The 25,852-nt window shown below is 29.7% G+C and overlaps 1 protein-coding gene across 1 annotated transcript in view; it reads left to right on the top strand.

Moving 5' to 3' along the window:
* Positions 1-309: 309 nt before the first annotated feature.
* LOC107449813 (forkhead box protein O3) overlaps positions 310-25,852 on the top strand; it is a 116,581-nt gene continuing 91,038 nt past the window's right edge. Inside the window, exon 1 of the mRNA XM_016065471.4 lies at positions 310-1,504. Within this exon, the coding sequence (XP_015920957.1) occupies positions 1,148-1,504 (357 nt within the window). The 5' untranslated portion in view covers positions 310-1,147. The remainder of the gene's footprint in view (positions 1,505-25,852) is intronic.

Raw genomic sequence — 25,852 nt, 5'->3', positions numbered from 1 at the left:
GATACAATCGAATTTAACTAATAAAAACGTAAATAACAGCTTTATTAAAAGAGATTTTAAATTAGAATTTCATAAATTTCTTTAAAATTTTACTTATTAGAGAAGTATACAGAATATCATGGTTTTCAATTATTTTTGTGATTATTTTTAAAGTTTCGAATCTGTTCAGAAATAATCTTGTTAACCTTAGCTTTCTTATCGCTTTTCAACTTTTTACCCCCATTGAGTTTTATAAATGCTAAAAACTCACGATAGATGTCTCTAGAGTTTTATCAACACTTCTACATACCAAAAACATTCTAGCTCGTTACTTTAGCGTTCAGTCGTCGCCAAGGGCAACCTGACGTCACCAACGACGTCATCAAGAAAATGCGTGAGATTCGCGGCGCAGTTGTTTCCTCTCAGACCGAATCAACTAGTTACCCCGCAATGTGACTTCGGTAACCAGCACGTCGCTAACTTTAGTCCGAAAAAATTTCTTCGCGGTTTTGTTGTTATATCTGACCACCTGTGGATTTCAACTGGGGAGCTTTAAATCACCTGAATGATGGGGAAAAACTTCTTCGACATGCTCCCTCAGCTTTTGCGGCTTTAAAGTGGTTTTTGCTTAATAATTTTTTTCACTCTTTCAACTAAATGAAAGCAACCTTGGAAGTGCGTCGTATGTTTTGGTTCCTCTAAGCTCTCGGGATTCTTTTCTTATTGCGTTAGTGAATTTTACTACAACTACCCCTTTCTACGCGAAGTGAATTAAAAGTTGTACTACGATTACTGATTGTTTTTTCCTGTAGTTTTCACCATGCCTACGTAGTACATATCAACATTACAGTTACGTAATTAAGTGAAAACAAGTTAAACTCGTACATTATTTTTGTTCTAGTCCACCTTACTTGATATTGTTTGTTTTTTATTTGTGATTCGTTTATTTTTAACTTCAAGAATTTGTGTTTTTTCTGACATGCCGTCGAAACAGGACTTCATTCCCTTTGAAAGTGTGATTAACAACTGCTGTGCCGCTAAAACCTAACTTAAAGTATTGTGTTTTGATGTGAATTAATCAAAACTGGGTACTTTCAACACCTTGTTTTCTTCCGACTCTGAACATCATCAATTTTCAAAAGTGGATTACCACGCGGGACTCACAACTATGGACCCATTGGACATCGACCCGAACTTTGAGCCTCAGACGAGGGCCCGGTCGAATACATGGCCCTTGCCCCGTCCTGAGAACTTTGTGGAAGCCGGGGAAGGTGATGAGAAAAGCGGATTGCCTGCCCATCTGCAGGGGCATATCCCCGGCGGCGCCCTCGATCCACAAGCCCCGAAGAAAAATTCCTCAAGGCGGAATGCTTGGGGTAATATGTCTTATGCCGATCTTATCACACAGGCTATCCAAAGTTCTCCTGAAAAGAGATTGACACTCGCCCAAATATACGAGTGGATGGTACAGAATGTGGCATATTTCAAGGATAAAGGGGACAGCAACAGTTCTGCCGGTTGGAAGGTAGGGTTCATTAATTATTATCATTTAGATTTAATTAATTATTTGAAAAATTTTAAAAATTTTTTGGCTACCTTATGAGCAAACATAGTGAGTCGTTAATTTATGTACAAAATACGGCATTTTTTGTATAGTAATTATGACAGGGTATTTTTATTTTATAATAAATAAACCTAATGGAGCGTTAAGGATTCATGAGTTATCATATTTAAACTTAAATCTGTGACTGCACATTTTTCATTTATGAAAAAATAGTTTTTTTTTTTTTTTTAAATATTGTTTTATGTTATTAAGAACAAAACTCCAAATTTGTAGACATGATTAAATTAAGTATATTATGTTTAGGCTAATGTATTGTATGAAGTAAGGGTGCACAACCTTTTTGAGTGAAGGACCTATTGCACAGCAGGTTGACTAACGTAGGGCTACACGCATGTTTAGTCTTGCTGGCGGCAAATATGATAATTTTTATGTAAACATTAGTGTTTTAAGTGCTAAATATTTTATCAAAAAGATATGTATATTTGTTAAAAATTAAATACCTTTAATTATTAGAAATCATTCAAAATCGAAAAAAGTGATAATTATTCTATTTTTTCCCCTTTTTATCAATAATCGATTTTTCAATAATTAATACTTACTTAAATATTTGGGGGAGGGGGAATATAAATTTTTACCAAAAAAGCTAATAGGTAATAAAGTGTAAACAAACATACATATTTTAATTAGAGAAAATCAAGAAGGTTTAAATAAAAAGATAAAGCAAAATCATAATGGTTCAAAATAAGAATCAATATTTATTTGGTTTTGAATCTTATCAGATGTTATTCATTTTACTTGAATTATAAGAGGTTTTATAAAATTTAAATAAGAAACCTTTTTTCTGAAACCAAAGCAAGCAAGTCAAAAAGTGATTACTCAAATTTGAAATTCGCTTATCGTAATATCGTATTAAAAATATCGGATGTTTCAAAACCATGCGGAATTTCATAGCAATAATCATGGAAACTTACCATGCCTTAATGTTAATGATTCAAGGTCCTGACCTCAAATATGCTAGTTCATTGGTGCAGACGATAATAAAGTTACGAGATCAGACGCACAAACGTACTCTCTCTAATTAAGCATAAATTTTTTTTCAAAAGGATGCAAATTCTTGACCCTACAAATATGAGGGCACCTACAATCTGTAAAATATGGTCCCAAAAGTTTGCTCAGGAAAACGGTCATAAGTTTGGACCCTTTGATGTTGATTTCAATTTTTGAAATCAACAATTTGCCCACGAACCGATCTAGATTGAATCCTGATTCATGAAAATCCGATCGTTAGATCAAAAGTAATTCACGGTTTTTTAAAAAAATTATAAATTGTGGGAAACCCTACGAACATAAGAGGTCTTGCTCTTGTTAAAATGTTCAAACAAAATCTGACTCGACGAACTGCTTAACAAAACGACGAAACTATTTGAACAAAATTAAACTTAAATGAAAGTTTTAATTGATGTAAGAATTGAGAACAATTCTTTTGAAAACGAAGTTTTGTAATTGTTGATGCCTGATGTTTTTTTTAGGAACAGTTATTCCATTATTAAGTTGCGTAGAAAAAATTAAAATACTGTATTTTTAGCGAATTGTTGACATTGAAGGAACTGAAAGTTAAGACAAAGCACTGTTTGATATATAGTTAAAAATGCCTTATGTTTTTATTTTCTTGTCCAGACTTTTAAAATTTAATTAGAATTTTTCCAATGTTATAATTTAAATATTAAAAAGAAAGAGTTAAAAAAATATTTTTTCCATGAATGGGTAGAGATGTATTTTCTTTCTTCTTTATTTTTTTTTATTTTTATGAAAATGACAAATTTTGAAAAATTGATAATATTTCCAATCTCTTTATAAATCTCTTCTTGATATCATTAAACCATACAAAACTCAGCAACTAAATTTGAAGCCAGAGAATTTAAAAAAAATTCTTATTGAATCCTCGTACAGTTGGCACTTTACACTCGTATTTTGAGTTTTTCCACTATTCCTGGATTATTACAACAAATAATATCAAACTGTCACTGTAATGTAATTACTGATAACTCATATTAATGTTACGAATTTAAACGAAAATGTCGATTATATAAATGAATTTAAATAAAAATGCCAAGTTCATCCGGAGAAAAAATTGGAAAGCATCTGTGAATGCCGAAACTGTGTCTCGTATTAAAATTATCTTATGTTTGAAAACAAATCACAATGATGTGTTTGTTTTATTATTATTTATAATTAGTAAATGCGGGGTAAAGTTGCTATCTTCTCTATTTGTGTCGCAGTTGATTTGCGGTCATTACTCTGTGGATGCCTATGTATTGATCCTTATCAATTATTGCTCACTTTTGATGCAAAAGGAAACCGCAACTACACCACATACTTTTTTCGCACTTTGGCATTGGCTTTCCATGCATACACCCACCATCATGTTTTGCACATAGCTCACATGTTATTATTATGCCTGTTGCTGAAGTAATAATAAGCTTTAATAGAAAGAAGAATAAATGGTCACATTAAAAAAAAAATTTTTTTTTGTTGCAATATTTCATTGTAGGCCGGGATAGCATGGTTGGTTGGACACTGGCCCCATGTCTAAGGGGTCGTGGGTTCGATCCCCGCCGGCCCCGTGTAGTAAGTGGTGACTGATGCACGTTAAATCTGCCGAAACGCAAAGACCTCCATGTCCCCATAGCAAATCAATACCTCTGGGGATACTGATCAAGGAGTTTCCTTGTCTTCTGCATTGGTTCAAAATTACAAGGCTACGGAGTTTAACATTATTAGTCGTAAAACCAAAATTGGACCGGCTGCTCAACGACGGATAAAATAAAAAATAAAATATTATATTGTGAGCCGTGGTGGCTCAGAGGAAAGAGCTTGCGCCTTCCAATGGGGTGAACTGGGTTCGAATTCCAGCAATGGCTGGTTGATGTGACTTTTGCACCTGGCTTGCACCGAACACAGTGCTGACGTAAAATCTCCTCAGTGGTTGACGAATCATGGGTTAGAGTGCCCTTGCCGTCGGGCTAACCGTGGGAGGTTTTCATAATATCCTTTTCCATGTAACGCAAATGCGGGTTAGTTGCATCAAAAAAGTCAGTTTTCATTCAATACTTGATCCAGGTAGGAGTTCCCTTGTCTTCTGGATTGGATTCAAAATCCCAAGGTTACAGAGTTGAACAGTAGTAGTTGTTAACCCAAAAATTGAGTCGGTTGTTCAACGACGGTTGTAAAATATGTCATCTTAAGGGTGAAAATATTTTATCATCACATAGTCGCTTTGGTAAATGTCCGAAATATTACTAGGTCTAGTAAAGTGCCACTGTCTGGTATTCCGAACACTGATGTTTCTCCTAATCTATCCTCATCAGATATTAAAATATCAAATTAATATAATAACATCAACGAATAAATATAGCAAATATTTCGAACATACACCAAAGCTACTATTGTTGTTGTTCACTGGTTAAAGTCAACATTCTCTTAATTTCGGTCAATCGTAGTAACATACATTAAATGTATTTTGCCTCCCAAGATATTTTTAAATTAAGTTCTTTTTAAGTCACTATATTAAATTATTGTTATATTATCACTATATTATTTTTAGTCACTATATTATTTTTATTGATTAATTAATAATTTGTAACCGTTGATTGTTTCTATTCTGAAATTTTTTAAGAATAATATTAGTCCAAGCAAAACAAAGTTTGCAAAAAAGGGGCTTCGGAAACGGACTCATCGATATCTGTCACTGACTCATTGGGTTTGAGGAAAAAGTTGCTATTAGAGTCTACCGGGCACTGGCCGGAAATATAGATATTCAGGTCAAGTATTATGGTAAATATAATAAATTTTGCCTTTGTCAGTTACCTGTGGTCCTATTGCTGCTACGATCAAATTTTACGCCGATCACCTGAAGATTAAAACTATTTAAACATGTTAAGATCGCCCTTTTCAAAAGAACATTATGCATTCATGAATAAAGCTAAATACAACGTGTGAGTGACGTAAAACAAGAGAGAACAAGTTAAGTCACAAAAACGATCGTCTCGGTACTGTAATTTAACACCTTCTTAACTGTTGAATAGAATGTCTGAGTTTCATTCATGTGTGACAATATTTGTGCTGCTTTCTTCCCCTCTTGCTTAATTCGTAAACAATACTAAGTTAATCTTTTATTTTGATTCTGCATTCATAATCTCTAGGAGAAATTTTCTGTAGCGATCCTTCAAATTTTGTTTAATTTACGCACTTTTGATGCAAAATAAAATGGTAAACCAAACAGTGCCTGGATATTATTTTATGACTAATATTTATTAGTAGAATTTATACTTGTAGGTAGAAAAGTTTTTTTTTTTTTTTTCTTCGAGCAAACGATTCTGTTAATGACTATGAATCTATGAATGTTTGAAATCGTTTTCTAATTTTAAATTTCAGACGAGTGTTTAAGTAGAATAAGAAATATTAACTCACTCTTAGGGTTGCGAATCGTTCTACAATAAATGATAAATGATTATAAAATATACAAAATCAGAAAAGATCATGTATGTATGAATTTATTTCTGCAATCATTCTTTCATATTCCTTTCATAGAAAATTCTAGAACTTCGTTTGCTTTCCGAAATGTATATATTTTACTTTTCCTCAATTCGGTGGAAGGAACTGCCGCTCAATTTTCCTCGTCAATAAGAGAGTGTTTGATAGGGAGAGAGAGATATTAAATGCATCTCTAATTGCCCCTCTCGTATAAAGGGTTATCAATTCTATCCACGTGATGATAATGAAGTGCTTTATTCTCTAAAATGGTCACCTTTTTATGCCCTTGAGAAAACCTGTTCCAAAGAGCTTATGTAATATGCAACGTGAAAATAACCAGATAAAATGAGTTAATAAGACTCTTCATTTCTCTTTTTTCGATTTTATTCACAATCACTTTTTGCAAGTTTTAAGTGCATACGGTACACATATATATTTGATTTCGTACACTTTTACAGGCGCAGATAATTTTGTGTGATTATGTAGGGATTATTTTTAATATATATATTTTTTCGATTGTGAATTATAGTATTTTACATTCCAGAAATTTTACAGCGAGCTGAGATGTTTTGAATATATCCTATAATAATTTGTTTCTGAATTAAATTTTAAATTTAAAAAAAAAAAAAACTTTATTTGGAATTTATTTTATCGTTTGCGTAGCTGATTATGATCAGCATATTTTATTGATGATTCTTTTTTTTTCCTAAAAAAATCGTTATTTGTTCAATAAAAAAAATTTTTATGGATAAAAAAATGTCCTTTATTTTTCTTTCAAAATATATATGTATTGCCTTTTAAAACACATGTTTTCTTTATTTTTATTTGCTTTTTTTATTGTAATTTTTTCCTAACCAAAATATTTTGATTTTATTTATCTCACATCGAGATAATGCAATATTTCAGGGTTTTGTATTTATTTGATAAAAGTCTGAAATGTCCTGAAGTCTGAAATTTTACGAACGTCGTACGAGTTGATTTACTCGAGATTTACGGCGCTGACGTCTTAACTTGAAACCAATTTGAACTAGATCATTTCGATAAAAGATCGACTCTTATCTGTAATAAGCATGTTACGCAACTAAAGTTCATATTTGTGATATACATGAAATTCAACATCCTTATAGCGGTAGTTTTTTTATTATTTTATGTATGAGATATTATAAATAACACAAAACTAAATATTTACGAACAGTGCGCTTAATTTTATAACGCAATATGTTTTAAAGATTAAATTATTATTAGTATTTTTTTATTCTAACTCCGATTTACTTTTAGAAACATTACTTCAGCTTGAACCATTATACCGGGCGAATTATCAATATTGTAATAAGTTGAACCATACACGAAGGAAAAATTCTAGTAAAATTACCGTTCTGTATGGTAATGGCATTTCTAGTAAAAATAATCATAATTCTGGTTAATAAAATCGAAATATGCGGTATTTAAAACTAGTCATTTAGTAATTTTTTTTCCGTTCATTTGGTTATGGAAATTCTGGTTTTTAAAATTACAGTTTTTATTACCACACTTTAGTAAAAAATATATAATAAACTGAATAAATGGTTTCAATGCCATGCTCCAATGCTTCATAATAAAATTAGCAAACCTTACCGCTTATGCCAAATTTTATCACGTATTCGAAAACTATATTTTATTGTTAACTTTGCTAAAAATCATAATCCAAATCGTTTCGGTAGTAATTACCGAGCTGTTTGGATTTCCCATTCCGCCCTAAACACGGTAAATTTAACCATATTATTGTAATTTTGACCATTCTCTTTATCTCAGTGTACTATCGTGTAATCAAGTTAAAGGAAGATTAGTTATCACTTTATTATAGTTCAACCTGATACCGTTATCGTTATAAAATAGAACGATGGCTTAAAGCAGTCTAAAAGTTTTAACGGTAGATGAGTTTTTTTTCTTTTTTTATCTGATATTATATACGTTTCTTCAATTGGAATTTTGAAATCTGCACTTGTCTTATTATCATAATTGATGCCTCATTATCAATCCATCATTAAAAGTGTCTCAATCTTTAATTGAGTGCTTTAAGTAACAGCGTCGTCCATTTCAAATGATGTAAACTTTTTTTTATTCTCCATCAAAAATAAAAGACTGATTCATATAAAATTGAACACGTTAAAATAAATGGGAATATAAAAATAAAAAACGTGACCTTCGATGAAGTGGAGGTAAATGACAGTCATAAAAGGAAGGATAATCTCCCGGAAAGACACGTGTCACTGTATTCATTTATCCTTCTTACTCATTATCATCAAGTGGTTATGCATACTTTTTTTTTTTTTTTTTTTTTTTTTTGTGCTGCAAAGCGCTGAAAAACTAGTTATTTCAACTCTCTCTTTAAAATGCTGACGCTGTTTAAAATTAAAATACGAAACGATGGAAAAAGGAAGAAAAAAGTGTTGAGCTATCACGATAAGAACGTAAGTGCAAAGGTACTATGATAAGATTGCACACTTTTAACTGCCTATCTGAGGCAGACTTTTTTTTTTTTTAATCAATTTTAGAATTTACATTCTCTTTTTTTGTGATACATTGCGGATTTATGAGTTTTGCCGTGAAAATCTTGCATTTGATGTATTTATAGTACACAAAAAGTAGACATTGTTAATAAAAAATTTAATAATGATTTTTTTTAAAATTTCTATCATTATTTTTTTTATTTTAAACTTTGGCAAGCATTTTTTTTCAGCGAATGTTAATTATCGCGGATTACTTTAAAATTTGTTGAAATGAAACATAACAAGGCACTTTTTGTATGCTGTAAAATAATTCTGGATCAAATTACGGTATAAAGTACTTGCACTTTGTGTGCGTCATCCGTAAAAAACATTTTTACAGCAAATTATTGTGCTATAATTTTTACAGTAATATTTCTTTAATTTGAGTAATTTTACTGTAAAAATTACGGTATATCAGATGTTTTGTTCAATATCAGGTTCCGGTAAAAATGGACTTTACGGTGAAAAGTACCAGTACTTTTTACAGTTAAGTCCATAATTTGATGCCGAGCATTTCACATTGTTTAACATAATACAAAAATTAAGCATACTTCTAAAGTATTCTTTGATGTTACGAATATACACCCTTAAATTAGTCATCAAACCCATGTAATCTAAGATGACTACTCGCTCAAAAAACCTGTGTCAAATAGTACATGATTGGGTTATTATGAACTTATTGTAGTCCTCTAAATTGTTTCTGTGTGCAGTAAAAAGCATCTCTTTTATTTCCTAATGAGTAAAATATCCTGCATAACTTCAAGGATAAGATTTCCGAGTTGTTTGGCGAACTGAGGAAAGTCGAGAATAGCTCGATTTTTCCATACTTTCATTAACCTTCCCAGTTTCAATGGCATCAAATAAAAACGGGATTTATTTTTATCACAGCAGAAAACTATTTTTAGTTCCTGAAAATTCGTTTTTTTTTTTCTCTTTTAAGTTTTTTTAAAACTTACATGACAAATTTATTGTAGAGCTGTTTTGTATCTTTAGTGTTGTAGCATATGATGTGGATTTAGGGATCATCACTTGTTCATTCAAGATAAATTATCTTGTTAGTCAGTGTTCATTATTCTGAGGGGAATTTTACAGGGGCTAACTCTGAGCGCTATTTTAGATTCGTCTTGTATCACCCATTTGGATATTATATCACTCCTTCTATGTATGGTAGTTGTTGTAAGGTAATTGAAAAATTTGACCCGTTGTATTCCATCACTGTTATTTTGTAGCCTTTGGGCTACTTCTGAAAGTTTTCAGTATTTTCTTATCAGTATAACTTTTTAGACTTATTTTACTTTTAAGTTAAGAGCGGATATTATTTATTCCTCAATCAGACTTGTTTAATTTAGATTGTTAGCGAATAAGTCCAAATATTTTTAGGCTTGCTTGCCAACATGTCAGTCATTGCTCAGTAAGTTTAATTCTTCTTGATTAACCGGCATCGATAAAAGGCCCCGGGTACTAAATAATTGATACTAAAAACCCAAAATTACGGACAACACATTTTAATGACGAACAAAAACATACACAAAATACAAACACTACAACCACACTACTTTTTAGAACAAATTTTTTAAACGTACTGAGGGAAAAGAACGCTGTCCTCTCCGACAGCGACATCTATTGCTTAATATCTTTTAACAGGCCCATTGTAATAGGCCTAAGCAAATTTGCACTGGTTGAGTAAATCTTTCTACATTTTTAATAAGCTGAAAAGCATATGGGTTGACTGTCATAAGCCTGAAAAGTATCAGGTGGATTATAAAATACTGTACTTAGTACCAGCTTTAACATTAATGAGCTTTGCCATTTGCTGACAAACTCTCACTATTACTTAATTAATTCGCCTGCGAAGAACTGGATTGTATAATTAGTATATATGTACAATATATAATTTTTTGCATTTAAAAATAATTCTCTGACGTTCCCCTCATGAAATAAGTAGTTAAATAGAATTGAAATGGAAGGAATGAGCCCCTCAGCGTTTGTTTTTGTTTTGGAGGCGATTGCACTTTTTTCTATTTGTTTTCTCTTAAAAATTCGTAATGCGATTGCGTAATGGAGAGTTGGTGTTTTTTTGGGTGGAGACAATTAGTGCGTAGTTTGTATTTTTAGCCTCCAGCAAGGACGAAATGTGTTCCTTATTTTTGAACTTCAATCAAAACCGAGTTCATGCTTTCTATTATTTATACTCTCAGCTCTTCAGTGATTTAAAATTAAACTAGTTAGAACACTTTTTTTTCTTATACACATGAGATGGAATTGATAATCTTCTAGAAAGATTTTTTTAAATTCTTATTTAATAACTCGGTTGTCATTGAATTGTATTTAATAGTATCGTTATTCTTAAACTATTATTAAATATAGTTTTTGTTTTTAAATTGAATTAAGTAGATTTTTTTTCATGCTGTAAATCAGTTAATACAATTTGAAAGGAAACTATTTCACGTTGCTTTATTTTATATTTGTAAAAGGACATTTTTCGCTTTCTACTGATTTCAATTATAAAACATTCTACAGAAATTATCATTTTTCAATTTTATTTTTATCCATTTTTAGCTGAATTTTTTGATTTTTAAAGATCTTTTATTTTAACTACATGAGTTATTATTATACTTATATTGTAGACAAAATTAATGAAAATGCTTGTTCTATATCTCTGGTTTGGGTTTTGTTAAATTGTAATATATGGATTTTTAATATGAATACTTTAAAAACCTGTCATTAAATTGACTTTTGGTATGGTGATTATCACTTAACTATTTATCGCTGAACTAAAAAAAGAATTAAATTAAAAAAACAAAACAAAAAAAACTGTTAAACGATTTGTTGATTGTTTTAAAAATAATTAGAGCCTGAGATGTGAAACAATTACATACACACAAAAATGCGGATTGTTTAAATGTTAATCTGTATTATTTTATCCTTGTCTATTTTGATATAATTCTAATTTAATACGAGCAAAAGTTACTAAATTTTGAGATGATTAAAATAAAAATAGTAATGATGATAAAAATAATGCTGTCATTAACTCAATATAGAAAGCTAAAAGCTTCCAAAACCGAACTTCGTATGTTAAAAAAAATCTTACCAAGATAATTTATCGTAAAAAGGGAGGGACCCTTCACAAATAATTTTCTGCACAACCCATCACAAAATAATGTATCTGGAAAATGACTCGTCACAATAATTTTAATTTTAAAAATGGTCCCTTCACATATTTTTTGCTTTGTAAAACCGAACCGATGACGTCTTTCATTCAAACTAAACGAACAACTCATTGAAATACCTAAATTTTACTGCAATTGTTTTTCACGTAGTCTCATTCTACCAAAGTTTTAGATTCACGAAATTATGAGTAAATATTTCTCAATAACGGAAACTTTTGCTAAAAGTTCAACACAATTGTTCTGTGATGTTTTATACAAAATTTAAAAAAACAGGACCCTATTTTTTCTCAAATTTGATACGATTTTTTCTCCTAAAGAAACAGAACCCATCACAAAAAGTTCGTACAAAACTTTAACCTGACATAAATCTAGAAACAATTAAGCAACTATTCTGTTATCAACTTCATTTTATCAACAGATTATACCAAAAACAATGAAAAAGATAATCTTGTTAACGCACCTATACACTCTTTCATCATTTTTTCCCCTCTCCGTAATCTATCTCAAAATATTCTTGTCATTTTGACTTCTTCATCTTAAATTCCTTCTGTCCGATAGCTGCTCGGACAAAATTTCAAAAACCTTTCTGAGGTATTATCACGTTGATTGTTGCTGCAAGAGAAGAAAAAAATTTTAAACAGCTGCCTCTAACGTCCCCACCCCCCTTTATTTATCTTCTGCTTGATTATCCTTTTTCGATCTCAATCACGCTTTTCTCACTTTAGGCACGAAATGGCGCCAAACTCTCTTTGCCAGCAACAGCTTCCTCTGTAAAGGATTAGGGGAAAGGCTTAGAAAACTTTATAATAAAAAAAAATCATTTTTCTTCTTTTCTCCTGTTAAAAAGTCAGGAGGAAAAGTGGATATCTTTCCTTTCTCGGACAGAATTATCTCTGGTAATCGGATTTTCGGGAAATGGTGTGGAAATCTGCTTCCACTTCTCGCGCCATTTGTGGATTAAGCAGGCTCATTTCTCATCGAAATTCGGCCTTTTTTTTAGACTTTCACTGGCGGGGTCGTGGCTGTTTTAATTTCAAGTGCTATTTATCAGTTGACCATATCAAAACGTTTAAAACAATCACAAATGAGAAAAATATGTTAGAAAGGAAAAATTTTCTCAGTTTATTAATATTGCGCTAAGTTTATTAAGTATTTATATGCTAATAGAACAACGGTAAGGTCAAAGATCATTCCAAATTTCTGCATCTTTAATAAAGCGATAAATTGAATCATGTATTTCCATTTGAGTTAAATAATATTATATTAGCTCAATGAGTTAGTAATATTATATAAGTTCAATGAGTTAAATAATATTATATTAGTTCAATGATTTAAATAATATTATATTAGCACAATAAGTTAATATTATATTAGCTCAATAATATTATATTAACTCAATAATGTTATATTGGTTCAATGAGTAAATAATATTATATTAGTTCAGTGAGTTAAATAATATTATATTAGCTCAATTATTTAAGTAATATTATATTAGCCCAATAAGTTAATATTATATTAGTTCAACGAGTTAATTAATATTATATTAGCTCAATAATATTATATTAACTCAATAATGTTATATTGGTTCAATGAGTAAATAATATTATATTAGTTCAGTGAGTTAAATAATATTATATTAGTTGATTTAAATAATATTATATTAGCGCAATAAGTTAATATTATATTAGCTCAACGCAGGGTTGGCAAGATTTTGCCGCAGGTGGAAAAAACCATGGTAAATACCGGTAAAAACCGTCCTGGCAAAAACAGGTTTTTGCCAAGCAAATTGGCAAAAAGTGGCAAAAACCTATATTTTCCAAGATGAGAGGACAAAAACACATTTTTGGTACAAAATTATTCCTAAAATTGAAATATATACTATAAATATAAATAATTACAGAACAATTAACAAAATTATTATTCCATAATTAAATCATAATGTAATAATATATCATTTTAGTAGTTTAAAACATTATTGATTGGAAAATTTGCGATTATTCTCTTTTTTCCTGTGAAATGAACTTATTTTAAATTAACTATAATTTAAAGCGTAAAATATCTATCTAGATGTGTAGTTAATCATTGTACAAATAATAATTTTTTATAATATAATAATAATATTATACAAATAATAATATTTATTTATTTGTAAAAAAACATTTATTTAAGGATTCTAAAATAAAAAGAGGTCATAAACTTTCAATCTTTTAAAAATTATTGCCTTTATATTAATTATTAATATGTTAAAAATAATTTTTTCATGTAATGTATCAAAATTATTATTCCTTATGATTGATTTAAATTTGTTTCAAGTATTTTGTAATAATATTTAATCAGCAATTTAGATAATTTGGTTTTTGCCGGTTTTTACCAGTTTTTGCCGGTTTTTACCAGGTTTTTGCCACTGTCCTGGCAAAATCCCCTTTTTGCCGGCAAAAACTCCAACCCTGGCTCAACGAGTTAATATTATATTAGCTCAATTATTTAAGTAATATTATATTAACCTAATAAGTTAATATTATATTAGTTCAATGATTTAAATAATGTTTAGAATAAGTTAATATTGTATTAGCTTAATGAGTTATATAATGTTATGACTCAGCCTCAAATCTATCTACGTTTGCAATAAAATTGTTTGGCCAATATTTCTAATTGTTAATATCTATTCATTTTTTAACTTTCCACGGTTATTTGCTTTAAAAAAAAATTTAGTTGGTGATTGGTAAAATTAGTTTGTAAACTTTTATAAACCTCTGTAAACATAGATAAAACGCTTTTATTCTCAGTACTATCTAGAGGCCGTACCCAAAGTATCATAAACGAAAATAAAATTTGAGCAATTAAATGTTTGTTAAGGTATTCATATCAACTGATCTGATTCGCACTCACATAAATTACACTTTATTCAATTTGAATTTTGTATATCATATTTAACTAATATTAAACTATTTCTTCCTTCTAGTTACTATTTATTTTATATATTACTGTACACTAGTTCAACGGTTCCCTAAGTAGTTATCGAGCATCTTTTGGGGGAACCCCAAGTACATAAATAAAATTTTATTAACAGCCTTGAACGTAACAAAACTTCTACTTATTAACTACTTACTACATATAAAAAACTACTACTTATTTTGACCAGATTTAATGTTAAGAATGATTTTTTTTTTCAATAACCATTTTATTAAAATGAATAAAATAAACTGAATTATAGTTTTCGAAAAAGAATTCTTAAAAACATTGAGAATAAGTATCAGAGAAGCATACTTCATTATTTTTTTTTTTTTTTGAATTATGTCATTTTATTCTGAATTCAAATGTTCGACGAGAAATACTGGTGCAAAAGTTTATAAATATAGCCATTTCTGTTTTTACTGGTATTTTACTTAAATAATTTTTTTTTTTTAAATGTCAAAAAAATTAAGGTTTATTGTTTTGATAGAAATATAATTACCAAATTTCCAAAATCATGACTTATTTTAAAAAAAATTTAACCCCTCTCCCACTGCACTATTTCATTTTCTTTATCTCTATTAACTGATTGAAGTAATTCGACTGTTTAAATAAAGCAAAGGAGCTTATAATTTAAAAATCTTGAGTATAGATACTCTTTCTTGATTCTTATCCAACAGCGGTGGAATGTCTCGAATTCAAGCGGCGCTTTCGTTTAGTCATGAAATGAAAGATCACGAAATCTGCGAAACGAGAAAAAAAGAGGGGAAGGGAAAAAAAAAATCCATATTCCTCGTGGCACTTTGGCTGTTCACCTTGAAATTGCACGAGGAAATAATCCTTGTCTCTGAAGATGCGCGTGTGTTGCTTCCTCTTTTGATAATTAATTCTTTCCTTTTGTTGTACCTGTGCCACTATGAAAAGTGCTTGTAAGTGCTCACTCTCTCTGCGCCTGTTGCCTTTTCAGTTAATCCGAGTTTCGTCTCCGCGTTGCATCTCATTATGTTCAGATTTCGCTCGATTAATGACAACGTATGAGTAGAACTTGAAAACTTGGAGAAATTTGTTTCAAATTCGACAACAAATAAAAACAAAAATGTGATATTAATTAAAATTGCAATTTGAATTACGCAAACACTTATTGTTATTTATTAACTTATTTGATAAATTTATCATTACGGTTACCTATTTTTTTAAATGTCTTTTAAATCATTAATCTTTATTTTTAAATCCATTTGCTTAAAACGATTGTCTTTTATAGTCTTGAAGAAACTTTTAGCATTGATTTATGCTGTATTTTTGCCCTTAATTTTTCTTTAATATGAAGTTAAAGTTGTGTCTCTTAATGTTTTGAACGAAAGAAAAAATTTCTGAACAAATTGTTGTGTATTTTATTATATTGGAGTATTTATTTTTACTGTCTATATTACAGTTGCGAATTTTAATAGATGATAATGCTATTTTTTATTGTAGAAATGTTTATTTCCTACTTTTTTTTGTTGTAATTTTCATAAAATTCAACGCTATAATCTAAATAAAAATAATTTTTCACTTTTCACCCAGCGTTGTAGTGAAGCGCGTCTCTCTATACCTTTGATGTAAATTTACAGTAGCAAATTATATAATAAAGATTTTTATTACAGTATTAATTAATCCGAAATGTAATACATTTTTCTGGTAATTTTTAGTAATTTGTTGTTGCATAATTAAGTTGCAGTCTTTAGTCTTTGCCGCTATATTGTATTTACTTTCTGTGTAAAATTTCTAATTTTCACTTAGGTACGTAAAGCGTGCTCTTCGGTTACAGCTTTTATGCAAGCGTTCATACAAAAATCTAAATATTGATTATTTCACTCAATATTTTTGTCATCAAAATATTAAACTTCTTGTACGCAAAAATAAGCAAATCTCTCCCCTTGGGTACTTAACACAGGGTTGCCACAGACTACTATTTTCGGCATTAGGCAATTATGGCGACTTTTTTGCCTGAAAAGGCTAAAAAAGCAACTATTTTCAGGAATAGGCGACTATTAGGAGGCTTTTATTAATCTTAGCGAAGTTTTTTCGCACAAATGAACGTTACTTTTCAGAACGTTAATAAGAGAAAGCAAACTTTTATACAATCATTTATGTCCAAAAAGCCAACAATTTTAATTTCCATTAGATTTAATAAAGTACTTGTTATATTTTCTCTCTGAGGGGCAGTTTAGTTATTTCTAATTGTTTATTCCTTCTATTAACGTTCATATTTTATTGTAATTCAACTTTTATTTAGGTACCTATTTTCCAATGTGTATACCTTTTATATTTGTACAAAACTTTTTTCAATTGGAGCATAATATAGTATTTGACAATTAAGCTATAATTTTAGTTATTTGGCTACTATTTTTGATAAATTTTTATTCCTGTTCAGGCAACTACAGTCAAACCCCGCTATAGTGAACCATCAAGGTACCGAAATTTCGGTTCACTATAACCGGGTGTTCACTATATCCGTTCCGCAGACAATTTAACTAATGGTTCCCAAACTCCTCCCTTTTATTACACATCATTTAAATAAATGACTGAAAAATATTATGTAGTAGCAAAAAATGTATTATTTTTCATTACTCTTCGTCTTGCGTACAAAAAAAATTAGTAATCTCTAGCTGATGAGCAATCCTCAACATCAGATATGGAAGCACTTCCCAACTCTCAGACAATTTTTCCTGAATTTCTGTTATTCCGTTTTTTAAACATGTCTAACTTGCCATTCGAGCACATAAACGTAGTCTCATAAAATCACTTAGCAAATTCATCGACATTTGTCCAGATACTGGAAAATTGCGGCTTCTCTGAACTGAGAGCAAAAAGGAGTTGAAATGAGGGCCTTATCAACACATATTAGTTTCCAACCCTTTGACGAATAAGGAATAATTACTCATTCCATCTGACAGAAATCTGCATGGCTTGGAAACATCTGCTTGGTTTGTTTAGGGATAGGAAAGTGAGATAAAAGTAGTAAACAAGAAAAAATGCTTATCACTATATTCCCCTCTATAGATGGTTTTAAAAATCGGTATATGTATTTATTTTGAAGAAGACATTTCAAAATTATTACAAAAAAAAAATCAGTCGAAGACGGAAAAAAGTTCATTATATCCAACTTCCTCACTTTTTTGGTTCACTATATCCACAAAAAATAACATTATGCGTGTATAGCAAGGCACGAGATCGAACATTTTGTTCACTATATCCGGGAGTTCACTATACACCGTGTTCACTATAGCGGGGTTTGACTGTATTTTCATAGTTTTAGGCAACTATTTTCATGCTTGAGGCTACTAAAAGCAACTATTTTTGTTCGTTTTTTACTGTGGCAACCTTGTTACATAATAATTGAAAGACCTCCTAGCTTACTTGTGAATACTATTTAAGTTAATTATTATTTTTAAGAAAAATTTTTTATCCCTTCATATTTTAAGCCTCATGTACATTCCGGTATAAAATAAGATAATAAATAATTATAATGACTTGCAGCACTTAAAATTCGAAAGTTGACTGCGTATCGAATCATTCAAAGTTCTTTCCTTTGTGTACTGGAAAAGGAGCGAGAACAAAATTAAAATAAAGAAGAGTTCTGATGCGAAGTAAAATGCCTATGATTGCTGCTGCCTGTATCCAAAGAAGATGCTGAGAACCGGGTGAGATTTTCAGACCGGTTTTTAGTGCCTGCCCTCCTGCAGGGAGTTATTTGGGATGATGAAGGGGAAGAAGAGAGGGAAAAAAAAATTTAGGGGGAGAAGGCAGAGGTAAGCAACTGGTTTCGGAACCGAATAAGAAGGGTGTATTACAGCAAAAATTCACCTTAGCACATACAGCTGTGGTCCAGATATGCTATGCACCCAGTCAACTAACCTTTGGACTGTCTGTTCCATCGCAGTCTCCAACGCAGCGATCCTCGCAAATCTTATCAATAATGAAGGGATATGCTTAGTTCTATTTACGAACAAGACAGGAATCTTATCGGCACTTCTGTAGACGATATTGAAACCAGTCTTAGTTGAGATTACTCTGAAAAATTGTATTTTATTTGTATTAAGAACTAACTTGTTTCAGTATTTATTCGAAGCGTAATTTGTCCTATGGGATAACCACTTTTGGCGAATAATATACTATTTTTATTGTATTTTATTTGTATTAAGAACTAACTTGTTTCAGTATTTATTCGAAGCGTAATTTGACCTATGGGATAACCACTTTTGGCGAATAATATACTATTTTTATCTGCGATTTTTTTTTTTTAAAGGTTACTTATAGCTTCTAGATTAAGTTTAATCTATCTCTAGCTAAACCTCTATGCTGATTGTTAAAATGGCATAAATTGTTAGTTTGTCCCCATTTTTATTATTATTATGGAAAAGAAAGAATTTAGGATCTGATTTGAAAAAAAATTGATATGTTGTTCCATCCCTGCATTGTTTAGGGCTCTAAAATTTTGAGAAAATTCAGCATTAATATATTGATTTTAATGATTTACATATTAGTTAAAACCTCGTCTAATTGACGAATTTATATATATATATAATATTAGTAAGTTTTTAAACCTAGTCAATTTCTTTTCAGCAATATGTTTTGCATAAAATTAAAGCTTTGTATTGGGTATAAGGCAATCAAACAATGGCTTTTGTTTTTTTCCTTTGCGAAACTGCTTTTAAAAAACATGCAAAAATATTTACGTCGCGGCAGATAAAAGAGTAAATTTCAATTAAAAATTGTATGTTGTTATCCATTAAAAAACGTACAGCTATTTTCGTATTTTTAAATATTATGTTCTTAAAGGAATTAACTTATATGAAAATAATGGGAATGGTTTTGATAGTTTGATGACAAACACCATTTTCTTTATATAGCGAGGTTTGCTGCTATTATTTTATAAATATTTTTCCATGGGGTTAAGAAAAGTTCTATTAGAAATTAAGTTCTATTCTTACCTGGTCAATGCACTGAATAGTTCTCAAATTTTTAAAAGCAATTTAAAATTTTTGCCCATAGATACATTGCTTTTTAATTTTGCTAATTACCACACAATACCCTTGATCTAGTTTTGCGTAATGTCGTCGGATCATTATTCTATTTTATCATAATGAAATACTAACGTTTAATTATAAAAATTAACGAAATGAAAAGAGTTTATTAATAACAAAATAAGAAAAATTAATTTCTTAAAAGCTTTCTTTAAAATTATTAAATTGCTTTAAAAAAAATTTTTTTTTTAAATATAAAATTATTAGATTAAATCCTTTGATAAAACTTATTTTCACCCTTCTTTGAAGTATGACTTATTATAATAGTACATATGATGCTTTTATTAATTAAAGCAATAGTTTTTTAAGTTAAACTAATTAGTTGAGTTGAATGTTTTTTAAGAAATAAATGCCATAAATAGCGATATTGGTATTTGCTTAGCCAATATTTAAATTCTTTTATCTTTCAAAGAAATAATAAACATATAAAAAAAATGTAAGATAAACCGCTTTCTTTAGTTCTTGTGTCTGTTTTAATTTAGAATATTTAATCAATCGAGAGAACAAAATGAACGAATAGAATTATCCTCCAACCATCCTTTTAATTGTTCTCTGCCCTCCAAATTCCTTATTGATGATGCTTTATAAATAATTCCCTTAATTATCATGATTACTTTGCTATCATTATTTTTATTCACCAATTTTCACTTTTCAGTAGAAGGAATTATGACAATGAATGGGCAATTTCGGGAACAATTATCGACTTGACGAAAAATACTTTCACGCCTGTTAATTTTCTTCTACGAATTATTTTAGAAGGTCACATTAACGTAAGAACTTTTAATCTCTTTCGTTAAAAAAAGGGGGGGAAATGCAATTCTTTGAAGGATTATATTTTTACTTATTAAATTTGTAATACTGGTGCGGTTTTCAAATGCGCCATTGAAAAATATTTTTTTTTAAAGTTTAATATACAATAATTTAAGTATAATAATTCATTTCGGATTTATTAATTTTCTTCGAAACTGCAACTTGTTGCAATTAGTTGTAGATATCGTAACACAATTTCTTAACTCTTCTATTCTTTCGTTTTTTTTTTTTTTTTTTTTTTTATTGTTAAATTAAAAAAGAACTTGGTTCGATAAAGATATAGATTAAACTTGAAACATAATATATTATTGTTTTTTAGTCAGTTGTAGTTTAAGTAAGCACGATAGTTAAAAAAAAATTTTTTAGTAAGAAAAGCGCTAATCATTTCAGTAGGAAAGTTAAGCTTGATTGTTCACATCTAGATTGGAAAAAAATCTATTTTAAATGCCCTTCTTTATGATTTACGCAATAAAATAAAAATTAATTTTAAAAAATTTATTCAACTTCTAAATATAAGCGAATTTCTGGCACGAATGTCTCAGAAATGTATAAGTTTTTTTTAAATATAAATTTAATTTTATATTTGTTATTATTATATGATGTGACCCATTTAAATTACATGATATGCGGTTTCGACAGCATAATTTAAAGCCTTTCATCTGATTTTTTTTTTTTAAAAATTCACTTATTTTTTTATCCTTATTTATAAACCAAATTATAGCTTGAATGTAGCTAATGGGGCTTGCGTCAATAACCCCTCACTAATTAACTCAGTTACTTTCTCTATTCGCTTACTATATCTGCGCTTTTCTTCTGAAATTAAACTTTGCAAAACTGATATTAATTATAAATTATTAAAATGGGGAGAAAAATAAATTTCAGTTAAAATTACCCAAATTGAATTCTTTATATTTTTATACATACTATCTAACTGTAACATTAGAAAACTTTTTTAGAAACTCATAAGTTTCCAAGTTTATATAAAATTTAAACTGTAGTCACATGTTTCCCAAATAGTTTTTTACCGAACAAATGTGTGCTGAAAATCATGAAATGAACATTAAGTTTCATTTTTTCGAGATTAAAAACGTAAATTTTTATTATTTCCTTAAGCATAAATATAATACAATTTTCAAGTTTAAGTAGGTCAAGTAACTAATAAGTCTCTAACAATCTGTATAAAAACCTCAGTCTAAATAAATGAAATAGTTAAAAATTAAAATTATGTGTATTTTTTATATAATAATTTTTTTTCATTTTGTCGTAATGGCAACTTTTCATGGAATGGAAATTTTAAATTTGGAAGAAAATGTTTTCGTTATGCACCCTACAGTGTAATAATGCATAATTCCCACGCAAATAAAAAGATATAAAGAAAAAATAACAGGAAGACTTATTTACTTTCCCATTTTTGTTTTGTTTTTGTATCTGAATCACCTATTTTACTACTAGTCTTCATTTACTACTGACACGCTCTAATAAGTGCGAGGGAGAAAGTTAAGTCTCAGAATTCAAGGTTATCTTTGTTAATGTCACAACTCTTTGTTTTCTTTCTTGGTCAAGGATAAACATTCAATGTTTTTAAATGGTTTACTTGCTGTAAGAAGTCGAATTTTATGCAACCATCAATTGTTTTATAACTACTGGTCCCTCCCACCTAATTTTTATTTAAATTGATTTCATTTGTGAAACAAAACATCGATGATGTTTGAATGATGTGTCCATTTTATTCATTTTTGTTTGCGGCTAATTTTAATATTAAAAATAAGTTTTTTAAATATTGCCTTAATGATATAGTTGTGCGTAAAATAATTGGACTTGTGAATTTTATTTGATCAAAATCTCGTTGTTTTATTAAGTAAACTTGTTTTTATTGTAACAATTGGACTTAACCCTAACACTATTTTAATAGTTATAATGAAATGTTTATTTCAATGATTGTATTGAACAGTTTATTTTTAAAATTTGAATTTTCAAATAAAATGAACTCCTTAATTTTTCAAACATAAATTTGTTGAACAATCTTAACATAAATTTTACATCTTTTTCCTCAACTGTACACCACCTTGTGTAATGTAGTTATTACTAGCAAGTTAAGGAGGCCGTTTCAAAATTCTTTCAGTGCCGTGCATTTTTTTTTTTTTTAACTGATAGCTTTTATGACTGAAATTATTTTACCCTTCACATAAAAAAAAGCATTGAAAAAATTATCTGACTGTAACTAAGTCTGTATGTTACGTCTTTTACGAATTATTTTGATTGTAAGTCAAAAAATAAATAAATAATCTTCACAAATTTTTCTTCTTAGGATAATCAATTTCCAAATAATATGAAAACTCTAAGGATAAATATATTTATTGCCTAAATTCAGTGCAATTTGCTTTTTACCTCTCTCAGTCGTGTGACTGTTAGGTTTTCGAACTTTTAAATTATTTATGGAACGATTATGACCTATTGAGTTGGTACAGAAAAAAAAACGACACTGACATTTTTCTAAAAAAAAATCAGGGGTCTGTCCAGACATTTTGTGAAAGGTCCGGTTTTCGTGAAATTGTGAAAAAAATTACTCACATTCTTTCAACCAGGGTCCGCTTTTATGAATTTATGCAAATAGGGTCCGGTTATTGCAAAAAACTTTTTCACTGAGTTTTTAAATTGTAAATAGATACAAGATTATGCTCAGCACTGTAAAATTATAATTAAAAAAATTAAATTTTCAAAAATAAACAGCAATTGCTGCTTCTAAATTAGAGATACAACATACAAATATTTGGTATTTAGCCTATACTGCTGAACGCAGAATATTCATTTCGGACGAATAATGGAAGAATCGTCTGCCGAAAACAAAACTTAATTCGTTTACATCCATCTTTCTTGCTTTCTGCCCCGGGAAGGGTTTATTCGATTAGCAAAACAATAATGTAGATAAACAAATTTGTGAAGGGTCCGAATAAAAGAAAAATCATTTTGTGAAGTTAAAATATTTTGTTTCTATGAAAAAATATTTTGTAACGGACCCAAATTTCTTCTAAACAGACCCCTAAAAATACACAGCAGAATCTAAGTTATGTCAGTGTCTGCCTTGCGAATCTGTAAAGTTTAATGGAACTCGAATACACTTAGAATTATGAACTTGGAGTAAAAATTGAAAATTTTGCAAGTTTGAAAAACTCTTTCCGATCGGTTAAAAGTTAGATCTACTTTCAGATCGGTACATCAGATCGTTGTATCAGATCAGAAGTACATCCAGATCGGTGTGTGAACAATGTTAAAGTACTAAACTATCATTGTGAAGAACTGGGGTTCGATCCCTAGTGGCGGCTTGAAACTCACTCAACTTCAGATCGATAAGGTACCTATTTGTCTTGAAAATAAAGATGGCTTGTGCGCAGCGGTAACCACATTGCCGCAACCGTCTCAAAATTGTGGAGCCATTAACCTCCATGACACCCCTGGTCCCCCCGTTGGACTGTGGCGAGAATGTTTCACCACTTTATTGTAAGTATTACACAAATCTACTGAATATAGTGACAATTATTTAAATAATAATTTATCACTTTTGAACGCCATTGAGCATATATTCGATTAAATTATTGAAAACGCATACAAATTTCAAAAACAAATTTATTTTGCTCAGTTAATTAAAAAAAAGTTATGCAGCTGAATTCTACGTATCATTTTATATAATAATTTCCTATTTCTAGAATATTCCGTTAAGAATCCTCTTGTCATTAGATATTTATACATGTGCCAGTGTGTGTGTAATACGTCGATATCTACCTCTTCTTTTATAATGATTCTCCGATCTTAATATTTGTGCAGAAAAATTTATGAATATGTATTTATTCAACTGCCATGTTATAAGAATGAAAAGTGACTTTTAATAAAATCTTCTCGTGCACTAAGAAAGGGAAGTATTTAATTTGAAATTAATATTCGCTTATTAATAACGTTAATATTTCCCCAGAATTCAGTGAAAATTTTAATTGATTTAAAAAAAATATTATTTGTTAATAGATTAGGATTGAAAGTTTCCCAATTATCTTGATTTTATTATCTTTTGTTTAGTTGGAGTCAAGCATCAATCAAAACAGGGACAACAACTACGACTAATTTCTGCCCTACAACTGATTTAAATATTTATGAAATAGATTATTTTTTTAATCTTTAGTCCTCTTCTAATAAGTGTTTTGTTGATAAATTAAGCATGCAATTTATACATTCTATTTTATTATTATTTTTTTAAATAAATAAATAAATGGTGTTTTCTAATAGATTAGGATTGCGGTTTCCAAATTATCTTGATTTTGTTATCTTATGTTTAGTTTTAATTCTTTCTCGTTAAAAAAAAAATCGGTTGATTGTGGAACTTGTGTTATCTGAAATGGTTGGTTAGCGACTGTTATCGACTTCCGAACCTGATGCCAGATTCCCATATTAAATATTTTATGACTCATTAATATTACATCATGTTGGTGTAATTAAAATGCTTAGTTACATCAGATGATATGTATTACTTTATAAAATGAGGTTTTTTAAAACTATTATATGATTATTTTTTAACAACATAATTTATTTTGAGTTTTAGTTTAGTTTTCAGCTTAATTTTTTTTTAAAGAAAACTTCTTTATTGTTAAGCGAATTTGTTATTTAATATTTTTAGAAATAATTAGAGATGTATGATTTCTTTTACATGAAAATATAAAGAGCATGAAAAAAGGCAAAAATAATCCATCGCATCTACAAAGACCAAGATGGGTTCAAAATTAATTTACAGACGCCATGGTTAATATAAAATATACACAATCAATTTTTGTGAATAATTTATTCTATTCTTAACTGATGTCAGATGCAAGTAACAGCACTTTCTAAACTAAACTCAGTGGCGCGACAGCCCATAGAGGGCCAAGGCCTACTGTGCCCATCTCAGTTTTCTTGACCTTGGGCTCTGGGGTGCAGGAGCAGATGTTCCGGTCAGGTGGTCTGCCGAACGCGGAACCCCCAGTGTTTAGTTCCCAAGCATGCTTGGTACTCATTTATCGACCCACTGAAGGGATGAAAGGCTGAGTCAACCCTGCCCGGCCCGAGGATCGAACCAGGGACCTGTGGCACGACAGCGCGAAGCGCTACCGCTCAGCCACCGGGCGTCAACATCACTTTCTATGGTGGGAAATATCACTTCAAATCAGAGTAAATAAAATGAGAATAACTAATTCCAACGAATAACTTATTCCAACGAACTCAATTATT

Source organism: Parasteatoda tepidariorum, chromosome 6 (assembly GCF_982258835.1).
Source record: "Parasteatoda tepidariorum strain Cologne lab strain chromosome 6, Ptep-v5.0, whole genome shotgun sequence".
Taxonomy (NCBI): domain Eukaryota; kingdom Metazoa; phylum Arthropoda; class Arachnida; order Araneae; family Theridiidae; genus Parasteatoda; species Parasteatoda tepidariorum.
The sequence above is the reverse complement of the archived record's forward strand: the minus strand, read 5'-3'. Positions and strand labels throughout refer to the sequence as shown.